Here is a 24,185-nt window from a genome sequence, read left to right as displayed (position 1 = left end):
ATGCACAGATTTATGCCTATGAGGTGTATTAAAAGCATAAACCAATTCTAAAGAAAAAATAAAAAATTCCTTTAAATATTCCTTAAAATCAATGGCCGCAACAGTGTCAAAGTAGATGGTTCTTACCCTACAGAAATAAAACAATTCTGAACATCCATATTCAGAAATCACTTCTACAGTTGCTAGTAACTTAAAATTATTTATGCTTGTGTGTATTTTTTAATGAGTACAAGTACTAAGGAGTTTATTTCTGACATACAAGGGGAAAGTACAAATCCAGAACACTCATATGGTTCCCGTTGGACAGAAAGTTTGGTCCAGGGATTGAATGAATTCCGCAGTAGCTGGGACATGCAGGTTTGGTGCACAGAGAAGGATGTTCGTTGAAGACCTCATTTATTGCACTTCTATCCAGCAGTGTGTGTTTAGGGGTCATACAGGCAAGACACTAGACAAAAAAAAATCTAGAAATAACTAACTAAACTGGTGCTTGGGCTTTAGATTTCGTCTCCCAAAACCAGGTCCTGAGCTGAGTCAGGCTCAGGCTTGAAACCTGCTTGGTCCTGCAGACTTTCTAATTCTCTCCGCACTTCCTGAATGACGCTGCTTTCCTCATAATCAGGGAGAAGATCCTGGGGGATCAAGCTGAGAAAGGGCATCTCATCCATGACTAAGGGATCTTCTTTTTCAGTGTTCTGGGTTTCATTGGCAGACAGCTGACACACAGATGTAGACCTGTGGCTGTTGGAAAAAGGCACATCTGGTCATACAGTACATCATTTTGTGTTCTTCTTCTAGTTCATGCAATTCTCCATTCCCTCCTCACATAAAAACATGTTAAATGCACAACGGATGTACCCTAGCTGACTTCACAAGCATCTGATTCTTACATGCTTGACAGCTGGAGAGTTATAAATGTGATTTCCACATACAGAGATCCTAACAGCACGAAATGTTTGATCCTGGCACACAAGATGTTGGTGGCTCTCAAAAAAAACAGGTAACAAAAAAATGTTACTTGAATCTTTAAATTCGGATAGAAAATTCTGGACAGTTCAGCTATATTCACACCCTAATTAATTTCTGTGTTTCTACATCCTCATCTGAAACATTGTTCTGACTAGACCTGACATTTGCTGACAGACTTTCCCTGAGGTTAATGGTGCATTAACAAAAATTTTAGTGATGAAAGGATGGGATCAGCTCTGCTTGCTTCCTTTGATGACATTTATGAAACAAAATGTTACCCAATTCCTTTTCAAGCATGAAAAAATGTAGAAAGAGTTGGACACAGAAGAGAGAAATAATAATCTACATCTCTATCCCAGCTATGATGTCTTGTTGGAAATTAATATGATGCTGGTAGCATAGGAGCAAACTTGGAGAGTTTATTTCATAGAAAATGTAGGTTTTCTAAAAATGCTTTTAGCAAAACTGAAAATGATCTCACTTTCTGCCAATGAAATTGCTGACGATGCAAAGAACTCATTTTAAAGAAATCTTAAAAGCATGAGCTATGAAAAGTTTGTGTTAAAATACCTTTAACATGTCTTGCATTGTAAAGCAAGCAAAACATCTGTCAGAAGCCCAGTCTCACACAGAAAGTTGGTGGACAGGGACTGTGTGCAGAGAATTGGAATGATGCATCTCAACAGCTGTTAGTACTGCCTGATTAAAAAGCAGTACCAGCCCCATCAAATCACACACTTAATTCATGCCAGATTCATGCGTTGCCAAACTTAGTTGGGCACATTTGTGTGGGACAAAGCAGAAGGTTTCAATGCTACAGATGAAAAAAGTTGTCAAAACCTTTTCTAGTGAGGAAGAATCTGTGTGTTCTCTATCTGTTTACCACAGAAATAGACCCCTCAAAAATTTCAAGCAGCTTGTTTGCCCAGCTTTGGTCCTTACCTGTGGGGCTGGCAGCTCAAGCCACTTGCACAGGGGCACTGCTCCAGCACTCCATCGGGCTCCAGGTCCCAGGTGATCAGGTTGAGAAGCCTGTTTGAAGGATCATGGCAGGGTTCACCTTCCTCAGGTAAGGGTGTGCACACAGGAAACAGCAGCTCTGCAGGCCAGAGTAAAGTCATTTTAGGAGAGGTTGTTATCTGTCTGCTAAACTGGGATGACCCCATGTTTAATTCTTTATGCAAGATATAAAAAGACAGGCTTGATCTCTTTTTAAGTCCACTTACATGTTAGGGAGCTATAACCATGTTTTTTCCACTAGGTGGGAGTAAGACATTTGAAGTTCATCCTTAATGAGCACGATCAGCTTGACTCAGAGACTGCTGTCAAGACAGTACAGCACAACTCCAGCCCTTGGAGATTCCAAACTCTTCTAATCCCAAGAAAACTAACATTACAGTGAATCCTTTGCAATGAGTAGCATAAATAGTTCAAAATCTGAATAGAAAAATACCTCTCTCCTTTAGAACTCCGTTATTTTGCAGAGGCTGCAAATACAGAGCAATTGTTCAGAGACTAAATAATGAAGTTATAAGAACTGCAACTCAGACACTTAATTTATTTTAGTAATTCTGCTGTAGGCAAAGCTGTCTGATGGCATTTGGGGCTTGGCACCTTTGTTTCTACACAGGGCTGAATTTCAGCCTGTGTAAGAAATTATTTTAAAAGGCTGTGTCCTTTGGGTTTCCTCATGTCAGTTACTCACAGTCTCAGTCTGGAATTCAGCTCTTCCAGATGTTCCTATAAAACCTCCCTTCCTCCTCTTGTCTTCAGTCACCTCATATGGCAGGATAAAATATGAGAAGAATTCAAAATCTGAAGTTTTTAAACCAGGCTTGGTCAAAAGACACATATATGTGTATGTATGCACAGACACATGTGCTTCAATGTATCTGACCTATCAGTTCCCATATACTGAGCAGCAAATACTCCACAGTTTACTGAAGTTTTACATAAAAAATATGCATTGTTATTAGGACAATCTTTTGCAATACTCTAGTGATGGAGAAAGGCCTTGAGGTTGGGCCTAACCTGAAAAACCCTATAGCCCTGCTAAAGCAGACAGCCATAGAGAATAAAAATTCATTGCTACTAATCAATAGAAAAATTTAAGTTCTAATAAGAGTATTCTATCAATGTTCATCAATGTTCTTACCTATTGATTTATTTTTATATTTATATATATATAATTTTATCAATAACTATATATCTCTTGTTCCTTCCTAACCAAACTTAATATTGAAGGTCCACTATGTAATGCTCCACATTAACATGGGAAAGCTGAGCAGATCCTCTTTACTTTTAAATGGTGTTGGAGCTTTCTCCTTTGTTTTCCTGGAATGCCCTGCTGGCCTGATCCACCAGCAGGCTGAGAGTGGGACAGGCCCAACCATCAGTACAAGGCCTCCTCTGGCTCACAGCAAGGAAAAAAGCTAGGGAAGTATCTACCTGCTGTAGGGAGATGGCTGGAATTGTGTCCTGTCACTACTAAAATAAGGTGAGCTGTGATAAATGCAGTGAGGAACTGGTGTATATAAACCATCAGAAGAAACTGGACCCCAACCAGACAGGATTGGGGATTGATTTCAGGCCCGAGACCTTCTGCTCTCCCTTCTGTAAATCAAGTTTCACATTCCCATGTGGACTGACAACATAACCTGGGATGTCATTCCTCTGTCTCTCTTGGCTGCCTGGTCACTACTGCCTGGTGTGATGCCCTGGAAGGCTCACATAAAACTTGGAGTATGAAATGTATCTGCAGTGTGATTCTGATGCTCTGCTTGCTGAGAGGAAGGAGAAGCCACTTTCATCCAGCTCATTAATTTCTTCTGCACATTTTTAATTCTCTTATTTTTGCTCTATTGTGGGTAAATTTGACATAGATCTCTGCTGCTTTTAAATGTCTAAGACTCCCCTTTAGAAATATAAATTTTTGTGCTTCTGCTGCTGGTCTCATCTCTAGTGTGCAACGGGCTTTGCTTTCACCAGTGTGCACCCCATCAGGCTGTTTCTCACTCCTAATTCTATCTAAGTTTTATAATGGAGTTAACACAGTGCATTCCACAGGCCAAGGGAGAACAACCTGTTGATTCTGTAGAGATTTAACCATTTTCCCTGGGCTGAAAAGAGCCAAATATCAACGCCCCTGCATGATGAGAGGAACAGGATTAACCCCTGAGTACCTTTCTGGAAAGCACAGCACGTTCCAGGGTTGCAGTCGTGCTGGTTCTCACAAATGGTGCCGTTCTCCCCTTTGGCAGAGGCTCTCGTGCACTCGCCCCACACGCAGAGCTGCTCTCCACAGCACTCCACATCCCGTGAGCAGGGCTGCCAAAGGCAAAAGCTCCTGAGAAAACTGGCACTGTAGCACTCATTGCATGTATCACACACAGCTACACACAGAATTAAACCCTGAGCCTGAAGACAACAATATGTACTTTAAAGATCCGTATGTCATGTTCCCGCTGCTTAATAAAACTGCATCATTTCTCAGGTTAAGCAGACATAGAACTATTGCCAGACAGGAACCTCCACAGCAGAGCAGCAGCACTTCATCCAACCTGGCCTTGGACACTTCCAGGGATGGAGCATCCACAGCTTCTCTGGACAACCTGTGCCAGGGCCTCACCCCCCTCACAGGGAAGAATTTCTTCCCAATATCTGACCTAACCTGCTCTCAGTTTGAAGCCATTCCCCCTTGTCCTGTCACTACATGCACTTGCAAAATGTCCCTCTCCAGCTCTCTTGTAGCCCCTTTAGGTACTGAAATGCTGCTCTAAGTTCTCCTGGGAGCCCTCTTTCTGCAATCAAGGGAAACTAAAATTAATAAATGAACCATCATCAATGGAGAACATTACTGATTTTTTTCCATTGTTAAATGCAGTCAGGAATTTACAGTTTGTTCAGAAGAATTGTTTTCAAAGAGCAAAGCAAAAAAAAAAAATCTTACTAAAATCCATATTTTAGTTGTAATAAGAACCAGACCTCAGTGGTAACTAAGAATCTTTGAAAAAGTCTGTCTGGAAAAAATCTCTTTGCAAAACAGAAATGCAAATCTCCAGCTAGAGGTAGCTTTGTATGACAATTGCCCCAGTGTTTCAACTACACACACCTAAGAAATCAACCTAATAAAAACCATGTGAGTCACTTTGTTTCCTTTTTTAGGTAGTTTGATTAACAATCTTAAGGAGTCATAGCAGGTCAGTGCTTCAGCAGCTTTTTCCTGTCTGTGTAAAGCCCTGTCTGGGCAGCCATAAAAAAACTGTATTTCTTTTCCAGTGGATCCCACAGGCAGTGCTTAACAGAGGGCAAGGTGTAGGACTACACTGGCACTATGAAGGCCTGCTAATTAAGGAAAAAAATGCTCTGTAATTGTGGAGGTTCCATGTTGGGGAATTGATCCCACCTCCTTCAGCCTGAGCTCACTTTACAACAGAAGTGTAGCTAGGATCCAGTTTTTACTTTCTTTATCCTACAAGTGTTCTACTGAGAACTGCAAAGAAAAGGTGGGGAGAGAGGTAGGTGTTGGTTCATCCCAATCTTGAGTTTTAATTACTCCATGTTAACATAAAAACTTTTTTACCCTCATGCAGAAAGCTTTGCAGCTTCTTTTCCGTCAATTTCGACTTGCTGACATTAGCAACAATAACTTACTGAGTTTCTAAAAATCACATTAAACCCCATCTCATTCAGGACTTACTGTGTGCTGGGGCTTGCAGAGCTGACATTTGTATTCAAAGGTGGAGAACTGGCAATACTTCCCTGTTTCACAGTCTTCGTCAATGATACACTCCTGAAGGAAAGGATAAAAGCGTGATTTGCCAAAAATTCATGCCTCTCCTTGAACTACCAGAAACTCTTCATTGATTATTTTTCTTACTTGGGGTTTCTTGTACAACCATGGTTCTGTAACAGACCAGTGCCCTCTCCCTGGCTTATCTGAATCCTCTGGCCTCAAATTGCTGGGTGGCTTCACTTCTTGAGTGCATGGCAGTGAGGAGAACACAGGGAGCAAGTGGATATATTTGTGTCTGGTTCACGGGGGGGGGGGGGGGCTGTTTTCCCATCTAATGGTTACCTCTAAAAAATGGTGCGATTAACCCTCTTCTGTAAAACGTCCTTTTTTTTCCTTCCAGGCTGGAAACAATGTAGTCAACACCATTCTGAGTCCCATGTACTCCAGCATTGGCTTGGACCATTGTTAGTGGGAAGGGAAAGGAAAAAGCAAAAGGAATCACACAAAAATCCTTGAATTCTCTGAAGTAAGCACTTGGCTGCTCTTCAGCAGACATTAATCTCACTTGCTGGAGCAGATCATCTGTGCAACCTCTATTGAAAGTTTCCACTAAGCATCTCATTGTCTTCAGATCTTCTCCAGATTCAGCCTTTTGGAGGGTTCTTGCCATGTGTGAAGCAAGGCTGCTCTGCCTGAACCAGCCCTGTCTGAATTACCCACTTTGGCCACCTCAGATGTTTCCAAGCAGTTTGATTACCCAGAACACAGAACAGAAGCTAAACACAGTCTAGAGCCTGACTCTTTCCAAGTCAATGACTTGACATTCAAGTTACATGTTTATGATTCAGAAGAAGTCATTTTAGCTGTTTTAAGGAATTAGAATGACCAGGTCTAGGCTGCTATAAATTACCACAATGTTTTTCAACTTCATTATCCCAGTACTGTGTGTGTTCCACTTTTTTTTTTTTTTTTTTTTTTCTTTCCTGTTATGATAAAAATTCTGTTAATGTGAAAAATGTTGATCAGCTGGTGGCAGTAGACTGGGGCAGGAGTGGAGGACTGAGAGCTACATAACCAGGTGGATCAAAATCCAAATATCCAAATGTCATAGAGTATATTGGAGATTTTGTGGTTCCAAGTGAGCAGGCAGCCACTTCTCTTCAGCAGCCGTGCTCTTCTAGGCCAACTTGTGTAGCTGTTTGTAGCTTTGTTGGCTGCTTTGATGAATCCCCTGTATAAATCATACCCAGAATAGACCCCACTGTTTCACTCCTGTTCCATCCACTCTCAGGCAAACAGCCAGGTCTCGCTGTACTCAGGTTTTCCAACTGTCCTTCTCCACAAAGGAGAAATCTTGCCATAATTGTTTTTAAGCTCATGGAATAACTCTCTCTCTAGCTCTAAAACCACCTAACACCAAAGTGGCAATTCTCCAGTTGCTGCTTTCTCCTGAATTAATGAGTCCCACACCAAAAAACTTTTTCCTCTTACTGAATTGTGTCCCACCAGTTCAGACATTCCGTTTTATGAGGGTTTCCAGTCAGGGGGAAAAAATCCCTTTGTGGGTTTCTTTCCTGGCCTGTAAAAGGCTTCCTTTCACATGATCTCTGTGAAATAGTGTGCCACACTCCAAACCAATTTACTTCACCCAGATATCCATAGTCAATGCAGAACTCAGTAATGCTTACATGCAGATATGTAACCGTATACATTTTTATTATTATTTTTCTTTCTTTAATCAGGCAACAGACCTTTTATAATTCAGCTACCTTAACACAGAATAGCTGCTGGACAAGGAGCAAATCTGAACATCTTCATCAGCTGCAATAGATTCTGAACAATCCATTTTTTCCTGGAACTCTGCAAACTAAGTTATTTCTCAGAATATTTTGTCTTTGCAGGAGCTACTGCATAAACTGAGGAGAGGGAGTGTAGGGTTCTGATGTGCAGCAGAGCACACAAGTTGGGCAGATAACTTAAAGGCAGAATTAGCCAGCCACAGTGATAATGATGTACATCTCCCTGAAATCCATTTTGATATTATACCAGTTAATTTAATGCTGTGGAAAAGGAATATGCTGTTTGGGAAGTGCTAAAGAATAATACAGAGTGAAAGCAGCATTGTCTATTTATTAATGGGAGTATTGGGAGCCATAAACAACAGAAGCCAGGATGGAAAATCCCATGCTATGTACCTGTAAGGACATGCTCAGCATCCTGTGGACTCTTATTATAATATTGTGCTCTGCAGTGAATATCCTGCAGCACCTGGAAGCAATTTGGGCATTAGGATCTGCTCCAAAACCAACAGGGAAAAAAAAAAAAAAGAAAAAAACCAACGAAAAACCCACTCAACAAGAGGATGAAAATGATGGAAAAGATTCCTAAGTCTGCTGAAACAACTGCTGCTGAAAGAAACTTCAGGTTTCTTGTCTTTGGTAGATTATGCCAAAGATTCTTGCTTTCCTAAAGAATATTTAGCATCCATTTTATTTGAGAATAAAACAGTGAGTGATGCTGGTGATAGTCAAACAGGGCAGCTCTCAGACCACCGAAACAGCGGGTGCAGGACTGTGCAGGTCAGAGCTGCTGGGACAAGCTTTGACAGGAGTGCTTTCCCTCAGGCCTTTGCACACATGGAAAGGCACAAAAGAAGAGTTTTCTTCCAGTGTGATGTGTCAATCTGCAGCCCCCAGGGCCTGGCAGGTGCCACAGGCTGTTCTGGCAGACTGCAGTGGCTGGTGGGATGTATCCCACTGTGCTGTGCACCACATCACCCTCTGCCCATACAGCACACCAAGGAGGATAGAGGGACAAGCAAAGAATTTCTCATTTCAAGTTATGAAAGCAGAGCAACATGGCCAGAGTTAACCTAATTTCACAAAGAAACCACTTTCTTTGGCAGGGTTCATCTGGTTTCTGTACCTCACTATGGCAGTATTTTTAATATTCTGTTTTGCTGGTGATACAGTATGTACTGAAACAACACTCACTTTCTTTGCTCTTCTTCCCCTTAATCCTTGATTAAAAACCTAAGAGTAGACTAAAAAATACTCTGATCATGTCTAACCTTCAAAATGGACTCACTGATTTTAAATTCATAACTGGCATTTGATTTGTCTGTTCCCTCTCCCCACTCACACTCACCCTGCTTCCATTCTCAGAAAGCTCTTCAAAGATAACTTTAAACAAAACTCTCTCTTCACTACTCATATCTTCAGTCAATATTTGTCAGGGACTGTCCTAAGTGAGACTTTCTCTCCTTCTTTAGTTTAGAACACCAGAAAGCAGAGGAAGGCACTGTCATGACTTAATATACAACTTTTCTGTGGTTCTCTGGCATGAGAACAGTGGGATTCAAGCAGGAGAACCCCTTCTCCCCTCCCTGTGTGATGGCCCAGTTTGCTGGCTTACTGTGATCCAGTTAAAGTTTGTGCCTACAAACTTCTGAAGGAGCTGAAGGGAGAGGCAGCATTGTTTTCTGCACAGCTGGGAAGCCAGAATAGCCCTTCCAAAGTGTTCATTCCTAACCCTCTATGGATTTCAGGTTTCCAAGCCATGAAGTAGAGAGGCAAAAATCAATGATTCTGGAGAGGTAAGGAAGTTCTGCCAGCAGAAACACAGCACAGGAAGCAATGCTACTAAAGCAAGTCGTGTGACAATTAGAAAATGAGTTTTAGTAACAACCTTGGAAATGCATGGGGACATCTCTGCAGTATTCAGGGATAACTGTGCTCCAAAAGCTTCTCTGAACAAAAGCCCCTTTACATGTCTATTAAAAACTCCCCATACAAAGTAATTCCCATTTCAAAAACCTTTAACTCAGGTAGAACTCAGTGTTAACCTCCACGAACCATAGCTACAGATCCTTCCCAAACAGTGCCAGAGCTGACCCAATTGCCCTCATGAGACAACAACAATTCCAGCCATGGCTGAAGTGCCATGTTCACATTGGAACTGACATCTCTTAGCAAATAGTCCTTCTAAGAGTTAACATTTCTGTGTTTACAAATCCCCTTCTAGGTTTTGTTTCCATTTCTGCAAGTTGTTTCATGTAGGACTGGTCTCCGTTACTGCAGCAGATGGCAAAAACTGCTGAGTAGTAAGGAAAAAAAAGAAGCATAAAACCTGTTTTATATCCTACATGTACTAAAAAAAAAAAGGCCGAATTACATAGCATGGAATATTGTTTTATGGAAACTACTACTTTAATTTGAAATGCAGTAGCATTCCAGTTCCTAATCTCTCAGTTGTCTAGACAGGGCATGTAATGCAGTTGTCTTTAATGAGATATGAATTAATTTGCCTTGAAATACCTCAAAACCTCTGTAATACTTTCCAGCAGTGCAAACCTTTCACTGTTGTCCTGCCAAGTACACAGCACTTGTAAAATTAGGAACTTCTGTTAAAAAAAGACGTCCTGAGAAGAGCAGACATGAGCTGCAAACCGTGGTAGGGGTCACATCCCAGTGCTGTGAGGGAAAGCCAGCTCTTTGGGTGGCTCTTCAACAGGAATGTGACTTCTGAGCTCAAAACTAACAAACAACAAAACACAAGTCCCTTGGTTTTGTCATGAACTTCTCCATGGAGCTAATCTCATCTGATTCCTTTCCCCTCGTTTCCCAGAAGCATTTTAATTGGGAAAATTTCATTTCTGGTTCTCCACATGACACAATATAAATGGATGTAAAATATGTCTTCATGACATAACTGAAGGTGGCCTAAAGGCACTTCAGCTTGGCTTTAGGTACCCAAAGAAACACAGCTATGTTAGCTTTAAAATGCTGTTAAAAAGCTGAGGGAATTGAGGCAGTCTGTGGCCCCCAATAAACTGCTCACCACCAAAGCATCCCTTTCTACACCACCTCCTTATTCCCACCATACAAACAGTGATCCTGTCACTGATCAGACCCTTATGCAGTTAATGCTCAGTGTCAAAAGAGGAAATAAAGAAAATATCATCTTATCCACAGCTTCAAGGAGGTGACTCCAATGAAAGAAGAAACTACACCCAAAAAAACAAAACTAAAAGAAATTCCTCACAAATGCCTCAGAATAATGAGGAAAATGGTGCCTGGATGCTCTCTCAGATCATGCTCTGTTCACTCTTGGTCAAAATCTCTCTGTAAGCCTTGCAATAATTTAATAGCAGGTCATTCTGCAGAAGCAAACACTTCATTTTCTTCCCTCACCCTTTTTTTTCTCAGTAATAATAACCTGATCCTGGCAGGACTACAGCTTCTGCAAACGCTCCCATGTAGGAAACACAGTGCCAAGTACTCATTTCAATCTATTTTGCAATGGTGTCAAAGTGGGCACATGAGAAGAACTATTCTAATTTGGTAGAAAACCCCCATAAATTATATATCTGACAGGTAATTAACTTAGTCTGGAAACTGAGAGCTATACAGCTAAGAAAGAATAAAAGAACTGTGTCTATGTGTGCATATATGTATATATATATATGTGTATATGTGAGGTCAAAATACTGATGCATGCTTATAAACAAAGTTTTCCTAATAAGTTTGCAATTAATGGTCTTAACAGAGAAATGCATCTACCTGTGGATCTGTTAAGTGGAGAACAACAATTCTTTAATCTTTGATAAGCAGAAGCTGTGCCTAAACACTCGTGGTCTGAGAGATTCTGAGTTTTATTCCAAATGTCCTGAGCTCCAGTAGCAGTTGTGGAGCCACTGTAGAGCAGTGCCACAAAGCTGCAAAGTGCCATTATTTGTAAGTAGCAGTAATCACACAAAGACACAGCTTTGATGCAATGATGTTCCCTGGGAGCTGAAGTTTAATGCCGGCCGCTCTTGTCTCTACAATTGGCAGCTACAAAGTTTCCATGATTCACTACTGAACTATGTCAATTTTGCAAATTTGTACAAGCAAAACAACACAGAGTAGCCGTACACAGTGAGGATGTGAAACAGCTGGGTGAAAAGGAAAGCCTTTGAAAACAAGATTTCTGTACTTAGTAGCTGCTGGCTAATCTTAATCACTAAACTAAGAGTAGCACACTGAGAGTAAGATGCTGACCTGTGCCCCATCCCTCACAGAACTGATTTCAAACCCTGAATGTTATGGGATTTGTTCCTATATAATATACTTTTTTTGGTAGTCTACAGTTGGAACAGACTTATTAATTGTGCTTAAGGTGCCAGCCAAGGATAATAATACTGGAACAGAAGTACACTGGTAAGGATTCACATTCAATGGATTTTGCCCATGGCAGAGTTGACAGCATAAGACACTGCTGTTACTGTAGAAGAAATCAAATACTTTATTTTCCATGAGCTGTAGGTGGAAGAAGAAGGGGTTTGAATTAAAGCAATAGCATTGGAATAAATCATCTCCAGCACTCAAGGATTTTGGGAACACGGAATCCATGTCTGCCTAAGGATGGAACAGGCATCTGGTTCATAGATGTTGACTCTTTGAAGCTTCTTCAAGACCTCCTCTGTGGGGCATTTCTTGGGATTACAAAAGGCTTTTTTATTCCCTTAATTTAATTTTCCAACTGAAATCATGTGCCTAGAGGATATCAACAACATGAGATGACAACTATTCATGAATATTCATTCCATTTCCTAAAAAAACACCAATGAGGAAGAAGGGAAAAAGGGTCTTCAGCACACTCCTTTTCCAAAAGGGACATAAGAGTATGAACGTATTACAGATTTCCACCACGTATGAAGCCCAAGACAAACACCTACCAGGGGACCAAAACTTTCCCTTGCTGACAGCTGTGAGCTCTCCTGGACCCAGAGAAACCACTGAGGCTCCCCTTTGCCAGACACCATGATGTGAAACTCTCTGTGTGCTGTAAGATACTGCTTCTCCCCCTGGACTTTCTAAGGGAAGAAGTTTGAGGGATTCCTCATATGATTTAAGTTCACAAGCAGGCTCTGAGTCATTTCCAGACAGAATAATGAGTAAACAGATGCAGAATTCCCACCCCACCCTGTATATCTTTTGTACAACCATGCTGCATTACAATACATTACTAACTGGAAGGGAGAGTGGACTTGTTAGGAAGGTAAGAACCAGGACAGGTGGGACAGGTGGAGGGGGGTTCTCTGTGAGCTGCAGAGGTGAAGAACCACGAGTTGGCAGCTGATGCACTCACCAGTGGTGTCCCTCAGTGCTAGCAGTGACCCAGCCCCTGCAAAGGGCAGGCAGACACTCACTGCACAAAAGATGCCAAAATGCTCTTTTGTGAATCACGTGGGAGGAAGAACAAAGTTGAGACTCACTCAGCTGACACAGAAATGCATTTCTCAAAGCATTGCATTTGAAGCCACCATTCTCCAGTGCTTCCTTCCTTCCTTCCTTCCTTCCTTCCTTCCTTCCTTCCTTCCTTCCTTCCTTCCTTCCTTCCTTCCTTCCTTCCTTCCTTCCTTCCTTCCTTCCTTCCTTCCTTCCTTCCTTCCTCTCTCTCTTTCTCTCTCTTTCTGTCCTTTCTTTCGCCAAACCTTTGATGAAACAGAACTAAACAGAAACAACTTCAATTCACCACTTTCCTTCAATTTCCATGGTTTAGCTTAATCAATCATAGTATAAAACACCATCAAGCTGGACTGGTAGCATCTCACACCTCTTCCTGACTCCAGACAACTGCACAGAAGGCCGAGGAATCACTGATCACACTCATTCTCTCTCCTCCTACTCACTGGTATAAAATCAGTACCATCCTACAGATTTTGTAGAATCTAACCCTCCTAAAGTCCAGGTGAAGGTTAAGTTAGACTTAGGCTCATCATATACGTGTCACAGGGCCAACCTCCCAGCCACTGCAAATTCTGCCACCTTACCTATGACAACACAGATGTAACCAGCTGCAGATTTCACCCCTTTATTTGTATCCTTTGTATCTATCTCAACCAATCTAAGATTATAACAGATGCAAATAAAAGATAAAAAGACAAAATACTTATGCTATACATCCAGTGCTGTAGCCTGTATTTCCTGCAGCTTTAGCTACTGTTGTTACCCTGCCAGCTAAGGCTCGCTGCTTAATTAGATAACATGGTTTCAGCTAAAATCTCAAATAAGCAGCTGCTGGAGCCAATGGATTAAGTCATGTAATCAAAACCAGTGGAAAAAAATTCTCATTTGCCTTAAAGCTTTTCCTCTCATGAGCAATTTGCTACATGTGTATGGCAAGAGGAAAGAAACACTGCTGATGGACGTTCAGTAAAGATAATCCATACTGTGATCTCTTAACAGATGTCACAAAATTGCCACCAGCCCACATGGAAGATTCACTCTCCTGACTGTATGTTACCTTAAAGAGAAGACTAAAAAGCCCCATTTCTCTGAGAATAAATATGTTGATCTAGGAGAGGCAGAAAGTAAAATCAGTCATGGTGGTTTGTTTTTGTATCTCCCTACAACTCGGACATGATCTGTAAAAGACAATCACACAGGCTTGGATACACAAACTCAGCGTGTTATGAGCAGGAAAACTGAACCAAAACCAGGGAAAAGGTAAACAACCTCCCTTTGACTCTCACTACTCCCTTATCACGGCTTGTTGGCAGAAGAGTTGTGGCAACCAATGTGCAAACAAGGGAGAAGCGGGAAGCTTCATTCCTCCCTGCCCATGGAAAACTTCAGACAAGGCAGGATTTGTACCCACAGCTAACAAGAATGCTGTGAGCTTTAGAAGTGGTGCATGGACACTGGTGAAGCACTGGCTAGAAGAGAAAGTTTTGGACCCTTCAGAGGAACTCACTGGTTTACCAGTCTGTTCTTACTAAGCATGCTGAGAACATTGAATCAGTTCTAGGCACTGTCACTGTGTTACAGCAATAGCTCATTTTTGGCAAGGAGAAATTCAGCACAGGAAAAGCTTTCCCTCTTCAATATTTAGCTACTCAAAGGGCAATAGTGCAGAGAGATAAAAACGGTGAGGTGGCTCTTCAGCCAACTTGATTTTGCGTTAAAATATTCTTTTTCTTTGGGGTTTAGCTGGAACAGAAATACCACATTATAGCACAGGAGGATGTGACAAATTTTTTAACAATTCTAAATACAGGCATAGACTGGAATTGCTAATGAAGACTTTTGGAATATTTGTTAGTACTACACAGTTTTGTTTCCCTAACTCGACAGAAAAAAAACCAACTTACACTAAACGAGACTAATAGAAAATATTAAAGGAATCCTTGTCACTCTCTTAATAGTTTTTTTCAGTACTAACAAAGTAAACTTACTAAAGTTATCTGAGCTGCTTCAGACTCCCACTGATACAAACAAGAGCAGGATTTGATACCTTTAATTAGGAGTAACCCTTTTGCTGTTGCATCAGTTACTTGCCTGGAAATCTAAGCTGCCATTTAAGAGCAAAAAAAAAAAAAAAAGTGATACTGATCTGTGTTCTCAGACCTTTGCTGGTTGTGTTTTCAGCCAAAACACCTGCCTGGCTTGCCTCACCCTCTCAGCAAAAGGCATCTTGCTTCTCTTGCCTCTGATAAGGTCTAGCAGCTGCTCCCAGCTGCTTGTTTGCTCAGGGCCATCGAGCCCGAGAGCCGAGTGAGCGCATGGAAACTGCAGCCTCACTTCTCACACCGTGGCCACTGCACCTCCACAGTGTTACAAAAGCACGGATGTTTGTGCCCACTGGCCACTCCTGCTCCTCTGTGTGCACCCACGACTTTCCACACAGCGTTCTCTGAGAGAAAACCAGCTCAGGATGGACTGAGTTTAGCAAGCAAAGATGTGGACACTGAGGAGTGTGCCAGGCAGCTGGCAATTACAGAGATTTCCCACCTTCCTCCTCAGAGAAGTTTCTTTGTACAGAATCAGACTTGACACTTGTATTTCAAACTCCTTCTGGCAGGTCTTTCCATTCACTGAGGCTAACATTCAGATATTTTTTTTGGCCATGGCCCAGTGAACATCAGATGATTGTCAAAAACACTGGGTTTAGATACACTGTGACTGACAATAAGGCCATCCTATCATCCTATCCTATCCATGACCTAAATTAAATCTCTTAATAGCTTTTGCATCACTAAGGAGCATTTGCTGCTTATGGAGTCAGCTATGAAGTCTCACATATGCACACAGTCCATCACACTTTTCATACAAGAAGAGTATGTCCCTCTCTACAAAAAGATTCACAGCCTGAAAATACTCCAGATTAACAAGAGCAACTCAAAATGCTAATTGAGCAATTCTTCTCATCTTTGGCTAAATCCTGTTTCCCTTTGCACCCTTCTCCATGTCATTTTCTACTCTAACAAACACAAGCTACCTGTCCTCATGAGCTATTCACACTTGCCCCAAAGCTTTGTGTTCTACATTGCCAAGACTGAAACTGAAAAGGGAACAAAAAAAGGGGGTTCAGTAAAATGGTAAGAATTGGTTAAGGATGTCTAATTCAGCCGGTCTGAGGAGCCATGGCTCTCTAAAACAAGTACAGTTTGCCTTATCTACTCCTACACCAAGGATTACCTAAAGGGTGGGTGTTGTGCAAAGAACTGCACTGGTCCAGTGATTAATGGAGCACAGCAGGCTGGACAGCTAACAGAAAAGCAAACTTAGAGTACCAAGGAATTAAATTATTAAACACACAAAACCTACCAGATTTAGATATTACGTGATTTTTGGCTAGACAGAGACCAGGATTCCAACTCAGGAATGCACTTACTGGGTCTATTGATAGTTTGAGGTTGCTGAGTGCAAGTCACCAGGGACTAAAAGTGCTGTGAAAAATTAAACAAAAAAATCGGACCCAAATATAAGACTGCCCAAAACAAGAGTCCTCCCTGAGACATAAGGGAGCAGAAATCAACACCAAGATGCTGCATTTTCAAATTTCTGCCACTGACTCCTCTCCTGCAGTGATGCTGATGGAAAAATTTCAATTTCCATTCCATTGATTGCTCCTTCTCAATTTCCAAAGCTTCCTTTCTCTACAGCACTGGTAGGAACTCCTCTCCTGGAGCAGTATGGGCCTCAAGGAGAGCAACTCCAGTACATGTGGCTGAGAACATGTTTGGTGAAATCATATGCAAGTTGCCCCAACAGGAACCAAGTGGTAACTTTGGCAGCTCTGGACATCAGCAGAGAAGTGGAAGCTTGAAGAGCTGCAGCTTAACCATTGAAACCACTGTTTTTCTCTAGAAAAGGGGGAAATTGAGCTATATTCTTTCTTTTTACTGCTGGAATAAAGAGAAAGGCTGAGAAAAGGTTTAAATGACGCTGTTATAAAAGGGATGCCACCGATTCTGTCTGTGCAGATAAACCAGGACCTGCCAGCTCAGCTTGTAAACCCAGTTTCACAGTGATACCTCCCTGCCCAGAGCTCCAGGGGTGCAAACAGCAGCCTTTCTTATGGAGATAAAGGCCTGGGCATCACAGGGTCTCCTCCTAAGGACGTGCTGGTGTTTGAAGTCCCTCTCTGAGCAGCTGCTGTGTTTGCAGGAGGTGTGTCCCGGATAACAAGTGTGCACACAGGCACACACCCGCCTTGGTGGAGGAAGGGCAAGCACCTGGCACAGAATCACACCGAGGGCAGCTCTCCCCACTCTCCCACAAAGGAACTTTGACCTGTGCTGCATAACTAAAGAGAAGGCACAGCGCTGCCCTCAACAGCCTCTGCCACCAGGGACAAGCAAAAGAAAGGAATCTGCTCCACAGTGTCAAAGTGAAATGAGAAATGCATTATATCCTTCCAGTTGCCTGGTTCACTCGCCCTAGATACCAGCATCTTTAAAAATCTCTTTCAAAAAAGAGAATTGAAACCAACCAGATATACTTCCATTAAACTTTGAAAAAGAAAAACCCAAAACACAAAAATCAACCTTGCTAAAAAGAAGATACTGCTTTTTAAAATTATTTCTCAAATTACTAGAGACAAGAAAAAAGCTCAGGTACACTAGCTTTGAATTGGAAGAGAGAGCTTATGTAAAATACTACTCTGAATGGAAGTGAGAAGAAATGCAACTAAATCTTTGTGTAGCAAACCTTACTAGTACCAATTTTGTTTCCTTTTCTTTTTCATCCTTGCTTTCCCTTGGTCAGGCTAATGTATCAGAACTGAAACAGGTCTAGCCAACAAGCTAGAGAAGGTTTTGATTTTCAGAGGATAATGGGGAATGCTATTATTTTTGCTGTGCTCTGTGCTTGAACTTTTGACTGAAAATACTCTATTAATTTGCAAGCTAACCAGTGCTCCCTGGAGAAGTAAATTACAGAGTATTTGAGCCTTAAATCCAGGAACAAATGGATGTCAGGCCCTCCACAGACTTTATGCCCATCCAGCTACCTCTTGCCTGTGTTTGGCCTCTGTAAAAACACAAGTCTGCTGTACTGAAGCCTGACATCAGTAGGGGTGACTGCCAGCCCTCAGTGATATCTGAGAAAGTGAATGTGAGTCTGGGAATGTAAATGGGGCCTCCCAATAATGCAGCACCTCTGAGGAACTGGACTGCATTGCCAGAAGTGGCAAAGAGCCCAACTCCCCTTCTGGAGACTTAAAACAGCGACAGCCTCCTGGCCATAAAAGCACTGCCAAAGGAGCCATCAGTAACAAAGAGCAGTCTAAGGAGAATGCTTCTGTGAGGCAGAGCCAGGAAGAAATACTCTGAAAGGAAAAGTCTGTGTGTGGAGGGTGTTCCCTGGTGTATCTGCACTTCATGTACCTGTACACACTAATATTTATATGGACTACTTGTGTGTGTATTGGTACCTGCTTCAGGAGGACAAGCACTGTGATTTAAAAGGCAGGCACAACCTGTTTCCCACAAAGCTGCTTCTCCAGTGCTGGATTTCATTCCAGCCAATAAGTGGATTTACTATTGCAATGCAGACACATCTTTGCCTTCTTGTGAGGCTTTTGTGTCATCTCTCAAAGCCCAAAAAGGTCACATGAAAAACTTCCAGTGATTTCAGAGGCTTGTAACTCAGCACAGAGAATAAATATAAACTGAGGAGGTGTAGGGTTCCAGTTATCACAAATTATTGCAGTAATAAATTACACAGAGTTTGAACTTCAAAGCAGGTGGTTTGTGAAGGTGCTTGGAAAATTCTTCTTTTTACCACCCAAATTTGTACCTAAAGTGCAGGAGCTGTGGGAATCCTTAACTTTTATAAGGCAAGCCCATAAACTCAGCCTATGAAAACAGTGGAATCACTCTTCCACCACCTATTGGTCTGTGAAGCCTGTGGCCTGGAGAGTGACTGGCACACGTCACAATGCCACACAAAACTTCAGGTATGAAAATTTGTGTGCATAAAAATGACCTAAGGGCCCAGTGCAAAGTTTTCTGCAGCTCATTTCCCAATTCTTTTACCTTAAGTTTACAGATCTAAGCAACAGTGCCTTTTAATTTGGGCAAAAATTTTCTTCTACTTCATAGATCTCTCCTCAGCAGCACCTTTTTCCTTGCTGTAACACAAATCTTCCAATTCTTAATTGCATTACTCTTACAACATTTCTGTGCCCTTGCAGTACCAAAAGTGATTCATATTCCTCCTTAATGTTTAAAGTCTGCAAGCATCTTCAGATTTACTTCTGTTAGGCATCTCTCAGTCAAATTAATTTCAGGCTCTCCTTAAATAAGGACCACGTACATCCATAGGCTGTTTTTCATTTAAGTTGGCAACCTCTAAATAAGGTGTTTGTACCAGGGGCATGCTGAAAGCTCAAAATGAGTGTGTGGGGGGGAAATAAACATTAACAACTGCAGTTCTGTTTCAGCAGCTGCTGCAGTGGGGATGCTGGTGAGCAACGCACGGCAGGGTGGAAGCGATGAGGAGCTGACAGGATCCGCCCTGGTTCTTCTTGGTTCAGAGCTGCATAAAGGCCACCACCACAAAGCCTGACAAAAATGTGTGTTCAGCCCTCAAATTCTTCAGCTGGAGCACTAAGAACAGTATGAGTTCTGGATGCAGCCCTGGCTTGGTAAGCGAGGCGAACTTCCCATATGGAAAATGCAGCTGCACCTTGATGCATGAAGCTTATAAGGAACTTTGTATGAACCTTGGAGGAAGTTAATTTAGAAATACTTTTTACAGCTGTGAAGAATGATTAGGCACCACAGGCAAGCCAAATACATTATGAAACATCACTAGTGTTGTGTTCCAGTGCTAAGAAGGTTAAAAGTTTGCCTTTGTACACTGGATTTGAAGGTGATTATCACGTTTGCTTGGAAAAAAAACCCATTTGGATTGTCTTCATTACATATAATCTCATTATTAAAAAGCACTGTGTAGGATGTTAACACTTCGTATAAAAGCAGATGTAATTTAGAATAGCTACAATTTATTTTATACCTTGACTTTTCACTTAAGCTACAAGCTTTGCCAAATAGTAAAAAAAAAGTAAAGCTGCTTGTGCATGCTATATTTTGCTACTTGCCATTCTCAAACTTAAACAGCAATATAAAAATATGAGCTGAAAGAGGGAAAACTTCAGAAAAGAGGCACTAATTTCAGGTTCTGTACTCATTAAAACTAGAAACTACTGCCATAATTTTTTCTTTTTTCAGTGTTTTATAAAATAGTTACAGAGCTGCTTCTGTGAAAGATCTGGAGGTAAGTTACTCTAAAAAAAGCCAGGACATGTTAAAGTAAGTCAAACCACAAACTATTAGTCAGATGAAGCCAGCTATCAGAGGAAACCTGGCAAGGCCAGTCTTACTAAGAGCACAAAAAAGAGTCCATTTTGGTAAGACTGCAACCAAAGAAAACCCAATTTTTTAAAGTAGTGGTATGTGCTGAATGTCTCATGTGACTACTGATGTTTAGCAAATGGACCTGTGCTTGCAAGACTCAGGTAAAGAATGTTCTTGCTTTTTAAACTTCTTTGAGAGTCCTTAAACAACCATATTTTGAGAGGGGAGGGGATTTATTGTCCTGTCTCTCTCCCTTCTCAAAGTGACATTTCATAACCAGCTGTCCATCACCGTGTTAGGCTAAAAAGCAAATAGAGCCATATGTTGTTCCACAGATTCCTCATAAATAGATGATTTCGGGTTATTTTCAACTGTTAAAAGTCTATAAAGCAATTTTTTTTTTGTGGAAGACAAGATCACTGTTATACTAAGGGTTTATCCACATTCACTGGAAAGGGCTGTGTAACTATCTTTTTATAATTAACATTTATATTTAACAGACAAATTGAATGTTCAAACAGGTCAACTAACCACAACACTGAAACTCTGTTTCCAGTTCATAATATTCCTAAGTTAAACTAATTAAAAAACACAAACATTTTTGACTGCTTACCCCAATGGTTTTGTGTGTTTTGAAAGATTCCAAAATTTTGTTAGGTGAACTCTGTCACAGTCTTCTGAACAAGGAACCCAAAGTATTTGTTTGATTTTCAAAAGGAAAGAAAAGTGCTCACTTACATGATTTCTCTTGTTTTCTCCATCTCTTATAGATGTAATAACTGTCTCAGAAAAAACTGTTGATCCAGTTTTGTTATCAGTAACCTGATACAGGAAAAGAACAAAACATCAAAACTACAGTTTTTATGAGTCCTTTGTGACTCTCCGTCCTACATTCTGCAATAATTAACCCGCTCCCATCCCCTCTTTTATTCCCATTTTGCTGTCACTCTTAATAGACCCTAATCGGAGGGGGAAAAATAGATGACAGGGCTACCTCCTTTCCTATTTAAAATGACACTGTAAAGAAGGTAACTGAGCAGGAGATGGTTGGGTTTTTATTCCCCATGTAGCTGTATCTGTGTCCTATTTTTAGCAGGCACTTCTTTCAAAATAAATTATTATTTCACACTAAGCTTTCATGATGTGTCCTAAACACTGTGATTAGGCAAGCACAGAAGATATAATAAAACCCCAAAGTCCTTATCATCAGGGAAATTTACATTCCAAATTATTGTGTGAATAAAAATGTAAAATTGGGGTCTTTTTTTTTAAGAAGAGGTGTGTAAGAATGGAGAGCTCACCACATATAAGTTTTCTCATACCTTATCAATTTCTTGATGAGTCTGGACAGTTCTGTTGCCCACTCTGGTTTCCGTGTTGGACTCATTATGGTAGTTGGGAGGTAAGCTTTCAAAGCTGACTTCTGACAGCTTTTTTGCCCCTTCCTCTTCAGCTTCCATCTGCCAAATTTAGAAAAAAAACCCCAAACAACTGAAAATTAGCAGAAATGTCACAAAAGAGACCGAGCCATGCCTCCCGTGCAGGCCCCAGTGACGGACGCTGCCTGCTCCAGACAGCAGCTCTTGTAACGGGCCAGAAAAGCAGGGCTGAGCTGAACCCTTGAGCTCTGGGCTGTTTAAGCCCAAGTCAGTCCCTGTGTGGGGAAAAAGCGTGCAGGGTAATGGCAATTTGGTATCTGCAAAGGCTGATGCCAGTCAAGAGCCCAGCTTTCTGTTCTTCACAGAAAACCACTGAAGACTTCAGACAGACTTTCCTATCTGACAAAGAAGAGAAAATATTCTGGAAAGAGAGAGAAACATCTACAAAGCCCCTTGAAGTCAACAGAAGCAGCCCTATAGATGAGGGTACACACATCCAGAATTTCATTCTGTTTCCGTTCCTACTGTCTTTGTTTGTGGGATGAAGAAGGGTGTGAATCTTGTAAACACACAGGAATAAACCATGTCCTTTTGTTATTTGCAACCACTGTAACAGAGCTAGGAGGCTTCAAGTTCAACCAGGATGAACAACAGGATTTTTCCCAAGACAAAATGTCTCTTCTTGGTGTGTCTGTTTATTTTAAACAACAGTTGCAAATCCCTCTAAGGGCAAACATTTACCTCCTAAGACTCTGCTCAAACAATTCACACTTTGTGCTGTACACAGACCATTCCTCAACCCAGAGCTGACTAAAGAAAGAGTAAAACAGGCAGAAATGTTGATTACATCCCTTAAGCATCTTTGCAGCATTGTAAAGAATGGTTTGTCTCAGTGTGTTTGCAGTCTAAATGAAGTGAATGACAGAGGTAGATTTCAGCAACCGTCCAGATGACTGTAAAAGTTCAGAAATTCTCTAATTACAGTAAACCAAGGTCTGTTTCTCAAGCAGGCAGTCAGTTAAAGGGTTTTGTAGACTATGTATTTTTGAATGAGGGGAAAAGAGAACTTGAAAGGAAGATCCTTAACAGGAAGGGGAATAAAAAGCACACAAAAAAGGGGAGTGCTGGGACAAGGTGTTTTGACAGCCATATAAAACAATGGCTTGGGGATTGGTCTTGGTTCCTGGCTTTGAAACCTGTGCGATTCTGGGCCAGCAATTTGAGATCAAGACACGCAATTACATCACAAGCAAGCTGCTCCTCCACACATTTTCAGGACACATACAGCTCTGAATCCTGGTTTGGGATACCCCCGTGCGCCTTAGCTCCTGCTGCACTGAGACAATCAAGTAACTCTTCCCTTCCCTCCTCCCCTCGCCACGTCCTGTTCCTTTCTCTCTGCGGGATCCAGCCGCACCATCGCCTCGCTGGCCCGGGCCACCCCGGGATGCGCACACAGGGCGAGCCCCGAGGGGCCGGCGGACACCGAGCCGGGGGTCCCCGCGCTGCCCAGCCCGGAGCGCGGGTCCGGCCGCGGCTGCTCCCGGGGGGGCCGCCCCCGGCTCCTTTGCGGCCGGCGGGGATGCGGAGCGCGGCCGGGATGCTGCCGGCGCTGCCCGCAGGTGCGGCCCGCCCGGGGAATACGTGAGGAGGGAACCCCCCGCGCCCCCCGCCGCCCCTGCACCTCCTGCACGGCGTTGCGCAGCTTGTGCTGCGTGTCCTCCATCAGCGCCTCCACCTCCCGCAGCATCTCGCCCAGGCTGGCCGCCCGCCGCCGCCCGCCGCCCGCCGCGGGCAGGCACAGCGCGGCCGCCAGCGCGGCCCCCAGCGCGGCCACCAGCGCCCATCGCCGCATCCCGCTGGCCCTCCGCTGGCCCTCCGCTGGCCCTCCGCTACCGCGGCCGCTCCGCGCTCAGCGCCGGCGGGCGGGACCCGGCCGGGGCGGGGCGGAGCGGGGCGGGCGGACCCTCGGCCCCCGGCGGAGCCCCCGCCCTGGGAGCGGGGAGAACGGGAGGGGAAGGATGCTGAGAGAGGCGGGGAGATGCCGAGGGAAAGGAGCAGCGCGAGTTTCCCGTTCAGACCCGAGACCTTTCGCTCTCTCGGTGTTTTGAACAGGTTTGATGGGAAGAGGACGGTGGGAGTTGCGCGGCACCTCCATTATGAGCTTTGCTTCCCAGCGAAGGTTCTCAAAAGATGCTTTCAGCTCAGAGGGGTGGCACGTCCTGCACCCCACTGTGCCTGATTGATTCCTCTCAAACTTTTTCTAGAAAATATTCAGGCAGCATCATAATTTTGTAACTGTGTGTCTCTTCCCCAATTTCCACATTGTTTTTCCTCTTTGTGCTGTACCCCAAGAATTTCACGGACATTTTTTGCTGCAGTCAGCTCGCAGCTCCAGGACAACACTGTTGTGCCGGGATAGCACTGTCCTATAAGTCTCATTTTATTTTGGAGCCTGGGTGAGAGGTAATGG

General features: G+C 42.6%; 1 protein-coding gene across 3 annotated transcripts; it reads right to left on the bottom strand.

Annotated features, from left to right (window-relative positions):
• Positions 1-159: 159 nt before the first annotated feature.
• Positions 160-23,624, bottom strand: DKK3 (dickkopf WNT signaling pathway inhibitor 3). Of its 3 annotated transcripts, XM_069016611.1 has the most exons (7): positions 23,397-23,624; positions 21,656-21,793; positions 21,072-21,155; positions 5,669-5,761; positions 4,152-4,296; positions 1,912-2,068; positions 160-741 (listed from the first exon to the last, which is right to left on the bottom strand). In XM_069016611.1, exons 1-7 carry the CDS (start codon positions 23,565-23,567, stop codon positions 498-500), a joined length of 1,032 nt encoding a protein of 343 aa, XP_068872712.1. In that variant the 5' UTR covers positions 23,568-23,624; the 3' UTR covers positions 160-497. The 3 variants fall into 3 exon arrangements, with proteins under 3 accessions (XP_068872712.1, XP_068872710.1, XP_068872711.1); XM_069016609.1 differs by lacking the exons at positions 21,072-21,155; positions 21,656-21,793; positions 23,397-23,624 and adding exons at positions 5,849-5,946; positions 6,047-6,374; XM_069016610.1 differs by lacking the exons at positions 21,072-21,155; positions 21,656-21,793; positions 23,397-23,624 and adding exons at positions 5,849-5,943; positions 6,047-6,374.
• Between the last annotated feature and the right edge of the window lie 561 nt (positions 23,625-24,185).

The sequence above is a fragment of the Aphelocoma coerulescens genome, chromosome 5 (assembly GCF_041296385.1).
Source record: "Aphelocoma coerulescens isolate FSJ_1873_10779 chromosome 5, UR_Acoe_1.0, whole genome shotgun sequence".
NCBI lineage: Eukaryota > Metazoa > Chordata > Aves > Passeriformes > Corvidae > Aphelocoma > Aphelocoma coerulescens.
The sequence above is the reverse complement of the archived record's forward strand: the minus strand, read 5'-3'. Positions and strand labels throughout refer to the sequence as shown.

Excerpts from the sequence above, each read along its gene's own strand:
- DKK3 (XM_069016609.1), bottom strand. The coding sequence starts at position 6,374 with ATGGCAAGAACCCTCCAAAAGGCTGAATCTGGAGAAGATCTGAAGACA. Across the intron at positions 5,947-6,046 it reads AATCGCACCATTTTTTAGAG|AAGTGAAGCCACCCAGCAAT; the intron begins GTAACCATTAGA and ends CATGCACTCAAG. Across the intron at positions 5,762-5,848 it reads GGTTGTACAAGAAACCCCAA|GAGTGTATCATTGACGAAGA; the intron begins GTAAGAAAAATA and ends CCTTTCCTTCAG.